The sequence below is a fragment of the Bison bison genome, unplaced genomic scaffold (assembly GCF_000754665.1).
Source record: "Bison bison bison isolate TAMUID 2011002044 unplaced genomic scaffold, Bison_UMD1.0 scf7180017864375, whole genome shotgun sequence".
Lineage (NCBI taxonomy): Eukaryota > Metazoa > Chordata > Mammalia > Artiodactyla > Bovidae > Bison > Bison bison.
In genome coordinates, this window is record NW_011494947.1 from 752,688 (window position 1) to 758,664 (window position 5,977).

The following is a 5,977-nucleotide window of genomic DNA, read 5'->3' on the forward strand; positions in this document are numbered from 1 at the left end:
GGGGGGGGGGGCCCCGGGGGGGGGGGGCAGTGTTGGGTAGGGAGCCAGCGTCAGGCCAACTGGAGCCCAGGGTACGAGTTAAAGGCGGCGCCCGCCCAGGTGCCAACCCCACACCTGTATGACCCGAGCTTGAGCCCCGCCTTGGGCTTGTGTCCAGGGCTCCTGGGCCTCAGCCTGGTCCTGGCCCCTCTGGGAGTTTGGGAGAAAAGAGTCAAGTCTTGCTAGGTTCTCATCACACAGGACATGATCGGAAGGTGAAGAGGTTCCACGGGGAAGGGACATTTCTTGGTAGCTGAAGCTGAATGTGATCACTCTTGATTATTTTAGATTTTTACTGGGAAAAAAGAAAAGCTTTATTAATTGAAATCCCTGCAGGAAGCATGCATATTTGCAAACGTAAAACTGCCCCCTCCAGAGGTCCTCAACCCGAGCAGCGGGTTACTCACCTGGCACCTGTGGGACTCCCTTAGTCTGGATCTCTGGATGTGGGGCCGGGCATCTGGAGTCAGTCACCCTCCCTGGGGAATCCTCGTCTGGTCAGCTGGGAGCCCGCCCCACACACCACCCATCTTTTCTCATGGCAGTCATTACTTGCACAGCACTGCTGCTGCTGCTGCTGCGTCACTTCAGTCGTGTCCGACTCTATGTGACCCCATAGACGGCAGCCCACCAGGCTCCCCCGTCCCTGGGATTCTCCAGGCAAGAACACTGGAGTGGGTTGCCACTTCCTTCTCCAGTGCATGAAAGTGAAAAGTGAAAGTGAAGTCGCTCAGTCGTGTCCGACCCTCAGCGACCCCATGGACTGCAGCCTTCCAGGCTCCTCTGGCAAGAGTACTGGTGTGGGGAGCCATTGCCTTCTCCGTGTACAGCGCAGTGATTGCTAAATCGAGGTTTCTTTTGGAACGCGACTCTTGCATAAGGAGCAGACCAGCCTGTGTTTGTTGTGTGATGAAACGACCCACACTCTGAAGGCCAGCCCAGCCAGAATGTGCCAAAGCTGGGTTATTCCTAACTTTAGTTCTGTTTAGCTCCTCCCTTCAGTCTCATTTACAAATCAAGAGCCTGATGGAGCCTGATGCACCCAAGTGCCCAGGTGCCATCACCATTTAATAACATCCAAATCATGGGACTTGTGCCCTCAGCCTGCCAATGCCCACACAGAGTGTGGTCCCTTGCAGAGGTTCCCAGGATCTCCCCTCAGTCCTGGCTCCCAGTCCTCTGGGGTGGTCTGGTCCCCGTCCCCGACCCCACCCCACCATCCCACCTGCCTCCTGGCTACTCCCTGTGCACTCGGCCCTTCTCTGTCTGCCCCTCGAGGAGGTGGTGCGGAACGGTCCTCTGGGAAGATTTGGGGTGGTGGAGGAAGTTACAGCCCAGGATGGGGGCAGAGGAACCCGAGGACCAGTCACTGTGGTTCCTTTCAAGTTCGCTGGCTGTTCCCACCCTCGGGTCTCCCTTCCGGCCCCCTCCCTCTGTGGGGCTGTCGGCTGCCCCGTGCCGGGGTCTGTGAGCTCCCTTCAAAGCCCAGGCCCCTGCTTCCCCACCCCGCCTCCCCATCTCCTGTCACTGTTTCGGAAGCTTGAACTAGGAGAGTCTCTGCCACGGAAACCTGTTCTGACAGCCCCGAGAAGCGGCAGAAACTTTGAAAAGGAGAGTTGTCTTTAAAGGATTCTCTGATCAAGTCTTAATTGAGTTCCAATCCAAGTATAGGCCTTTCCTCCCCCAGAAGCAGCCCCTTCAGAGGCGAGGGGGTGCCATCAGGCTGACCAGGAGCCTCAACCCTTCCCCTCCCTGCTCTGCTCCAGACGGAAGTTCATACCATCGCTCGGGACACCCACAACTCCTGAGCAAGCGTCCGCCCAAGGGTGACGTGGGGACGTCAGGGGCCCTGAGCGCGGGGCCTGGTGGTGAGACGACTCAGGCTCCTGTCATCCGGGGGGAGGAAGCTCGGGCTTGAGAAGTTCAGTGAGGTGCCCGGGGACAGACAGGGCTTGAGCGGCCACACCAAGGGCTGCCCCGTCGGGACAGGGGCAGCACCTGCGAGGCTCCCAGCCAGCAGTTCTGTCCCGGGCCTGGGTGTTGGGAGGAGAAGAAAGGCCCACACTGGAGCCACACAGCTGATTCTGCCCTTTATGGCAAGGGGCCTGGCCAGCTGGCTGTCGCGTTGCCCCTGCGTGGGGAGACAAGGGCCGGGGGCCTGCACCTGTGCTGACCTTCACGGTGAGCAGCAGGGCCTGCACTGGGCTCCGTCCAGTTTGTCCCTGATTCTCCCCAAAAGCCACACTTTGGGGACTGGGGTGGGAGAGTGTGGTAGAGCTCGGGAAGGAGGGAGCCTGATTGCCGCAAAGACAGTTTGGCAGGGCTCCGAGCAGCGGCCCCCGGGAAGCCCCCGCCACTGACGTGACACATCAAAGCTGGTACCGAGACAGCACTGAGGCAGGGAGCGGTGGGGGGCACCCGAGAGGGGCCGTGCTCAAAGTCACCAGCCTGTCCCCCGCCGTGCAGACCGTGGGGGGCACCACACTCCACCCGGACCTGTCGCCTTTCAACCTGTGTTCTTTGATGGGCTTGCACCCCCCCATCCCCTGTGTCCCAGAACCTGTTTGAATGCTGCCTCCTGAATGGGTGATGGCAGGGAAGGGGAGGAATCATGGGGTGGAAATCGCCGTTTCTGGGGTCGGCAGGGACACCCGGGGACAGGAAAGGATAGGAACCACGTGGAGGGGAGGGGCAGTGCTCCTCCCCATTCCGCTCGCCAGTCCTGGGGGGGCTCTAGTTGGAGCAACATGGGCACCAGCAGGACAAGTCCCTCTCCAGCAACTTCTTCCACGTACTGTGGGGCTCTTGGATGCTGGAGTTTTTTTTAAGCCAGTGGTTCTCCAGGTGTGGTCCCTGGACCAGTATCCTCAGCATCACCTGAAAACCTGTTCAAAATGCAGATTCCCAGCCTCACCCCAGACCTGTGGAGTCAGAACCCTGGGGCGGGGCCAGTGATCTGTGCGTTACCAAGCTCTTCCAGGATGTGGGTTCAGGTTGAGAACTGCTGGCTTAAGCAGGACAGGGCAGATGTAAGGACACAGAGGTCTTAGGAGATACTCAAATGGGCTGGATGTTGGCTAGCCTCTGGCCTGCTCTTTTCTCTATGTGTCACTCATTCATTCATTCTCTCTCCTGCTCCTGCTTTTGCTGTCCACTTTGTAGAAGTGGCCCCATGACTTTCAAGGCCTGCTCTTCCTCTTCTAATTCAACATCCTGGAAAAGCCATTCTGGGGCTGAGAAACCTGGTGTCTCTCTCCTCTTGTGCTGGTTTTCTTCCCTTATACGCCCCTTGTGCCTGCAAAGTGGTTGCTACCGCTCCAGCTCTTACATCCTCTCAGCTTTGGATCCAGTGGAAAGCAAAGTTCCCGCCCCTGATGATTTCACTCACGTCCTGGGTTTATTAAGGGTACCCCAGGGTAACGATTGCCACAGCACCGAGCCCTTGCTGGGGCCCACACACACACCAGCAGCCACATGTCCCACCTCACTTAATCCTCACGGCAACGCTGAAGGACTTTGTCTGCATCTCATTTACAGACTCAGAAAGCGAGACTCAAAGCTTTGAAGGTGCTGGCCAGGGTCCTCAGTGGGTGGTCAAGGCCCAAATGGAGAGCATCTGAGTCCCCAGCCAGTCCAGTGGTCTCCCAAGGTTCTCCCTGGGAACGTCCTCCCAAATCCAGAGAACCTCCTGGATCACTACTCACGACCTTCCTCCCCCTCCCGCTCTGGCCCCTGACCCTCCCCTGTGGGCTGGTTCCTGGGGCGTCCTTCATCACCACCTCCATCTGCCCAAGCCCAGCCTGCTCTTGTTGGGAACCCATTCAAACAGCTCAAGGACATGGCAGGTCAGGGCACTCCTGGAGAATCCAGGAGACTGCAAGCCCCTGAGAGGATTGTCCCCTCACCTCCAAGGTCCTCTCTGCACGTCCAGTACCCCATTCATTACCTCAGAATCGCTCTTGTGTGCAAACTGACTGAACTGTTCACTCGCACAGATAAACATGGCAAACGTCAGTGGTTAAAGGGGCCGGGCGCCGTCTGTTTTCCTGACCCTTGCTCCTAGGCCCCAATGAGAGTGAGGTGTGGACATGTTCTCCACGTGCACGGGCACTTATTAACGTCCACATGTAAGCCAGCAGCCCCGTGCAGTCCCCTGACCCGTCCCAGCGGCTCTGTGACATCCCAGCGCTGTGTCCCTTCAGGTGTCCCTGCAGCACTCCAGGCAGACTCGGTAGCATTCCCGAGGCAGGCTCTGGTCACTCTGAACGCTGGGTCTAGAATGAGAGATCCAGACTTTTCTCCAGCATCACTGAAATGTTGCCAAGGATCCTCGGGGAAATCAGGGCAAGGTGCTTGTCCCCACTGTCCCGCCTGGGTCCCCGGCTTGGCACAGGGTGCGTAAGATAGGTCTCCTCTGGCCCTTGCCCCACAGCCGGGTGCCCCGGCCCTGGTCCCAAGGCCCCTCTCCTGCACCTGGCAGAAGTCCAGCCCCTCCCAGAGACCAGTCAGCCCTGAGGCAGCTTGGGAGGTACGCACTGGGGCTGGCCCAGTGTTTGGGAGTTTGGGGAGAAGCACCAGCTTTTAGTGACCGGGGGTCATGGGGACACCCGGGAGTGAGTTTTCCAGGGGCATTGGCTCTGGGGTGTGGGAGGCTTTGTTAGAAAGAACAGACCTTGTGAAAAATGGGACGTCAGTTCTGGTCCAAGAGAGAGGCTGCTGAGAAGAGAGGAAACGGAAGGAAGGCCGCTCTGAGCGTCACCCTGCACTGGCCCATCCTCCCCGAGCCTTGCCTGATCGGGTTCAGGCCCCACCTCTGCTCCTACCTGGCTGTGTAGCCCTGGGAGGTGGCCTAACCTCTCTGAGGCCCAACTTCCCCAACCGTAGAAGGAGGATGACAGTAGTACCGACTGCATGGAGCTGCAAACGTGGGCCGCAGCCTGGCAGCCAGCACGCACTCGGCGGAAGCCGCTGCAGGCGCACTACTTCCTGAGTGGATTAAGGACCATGACGTGCCATTAGGTCATCAGTCAGCAGGGCTTCCTCCACCCCTGACGCTGTGCTGGTGCAGGCGGGAAGGGGTGTGGGTCAGCACCTCACAGCCAGCTCTCCGAGGGAGAAAGCCCTCCTTTCTAGCGTTGGCCCATCTCCGTGGGACAAATACCGCAGAACACCAGGGCCCGCTTCACAGGACGTGGGGATGGGAAGACACGGGCAGGACTGGCTCCCTCCTGCACGTTAGTGTCTGGTGGCCAAAGAGAGGAAGACTCAGTCCCCTTCATCCAGGAACTCTGAAACTCTCTGGGGAGACAGATGTGTGCACAGGCCCCTGGAAGTCCACATGGTTAGCACAGTAACAGAGTTTGCCATGGAGGATTATGGCAGCCCCCAGCCCAGCTCGGGGAAGAGTCAGGGAGGGCTGCCTGTAGGCAGCGACACTTGGGGAGCCAGGAGTCACCCAGGTGGGGGTGGGGGAGAGCATCTGGGCTGGGGCGGGGTGCCGGAGAAGCAAGTGAGTGGAGGGGGATGCGCATGCGTGGGATAGGGGGGCTCTCAAGGAGTCTGGACCACCCTGGGGCCACAGGTTGGCCCTGGACTTCACAGAGGCCACAGGGCCCTGGTCAGGGATCTGGAGAAGCTTCATGGCCACAGGGCCAGGTCCTCGGGCCTTAGCAGAGCCCACTGGCCTGACAGCTCTGTGTCCCCTTGAGCCCCACACGGGGGGTCGGGGGGGGCAGGCCCTCATTCCGTGTCATTTTTCCTTTAGATGGTACCCGACATGCTGCTCATCAGACTGATGCAGGAGCGCCTAAAGGAAGAGGACTGCGTCAGAAGGGTGAGAAGCTGTGTGTGGAGCTGGGTGGTGGGGGCTGGGGGGCTCCAGGGAGCAGGGCTCTGTCACCAGATGAAGGAGGGTCAGAGGTCGGGTCCGTGTGTTCAT

General features: G+C 59.3%; 1 protein-coding gene across 2 annotated transcripts in view; it reads left to right on the forward strand.

Moving 5' to 3' along the window:
- The window catches only part of AK8 (adenylate kinase 8), a 138,102-nt gene that overhangs the window by 18,653 nt on the left and 113,472 nt on the right, over window positions 1–5,977 (forward strand). For both annotated transcript variants that reach the window (XM_010856769.1, XM_010856768.1), the window contains exon 5: window positions 5,804–5,872. In XM_010856769.1, coding sequence (XP_010855071.1) covers window positions 5,804–5,872 — 69 coding nt within the window. The remainder of the gene's footprint in view (window positions 1–5,803; window positions 5,873–5,977) is intronic.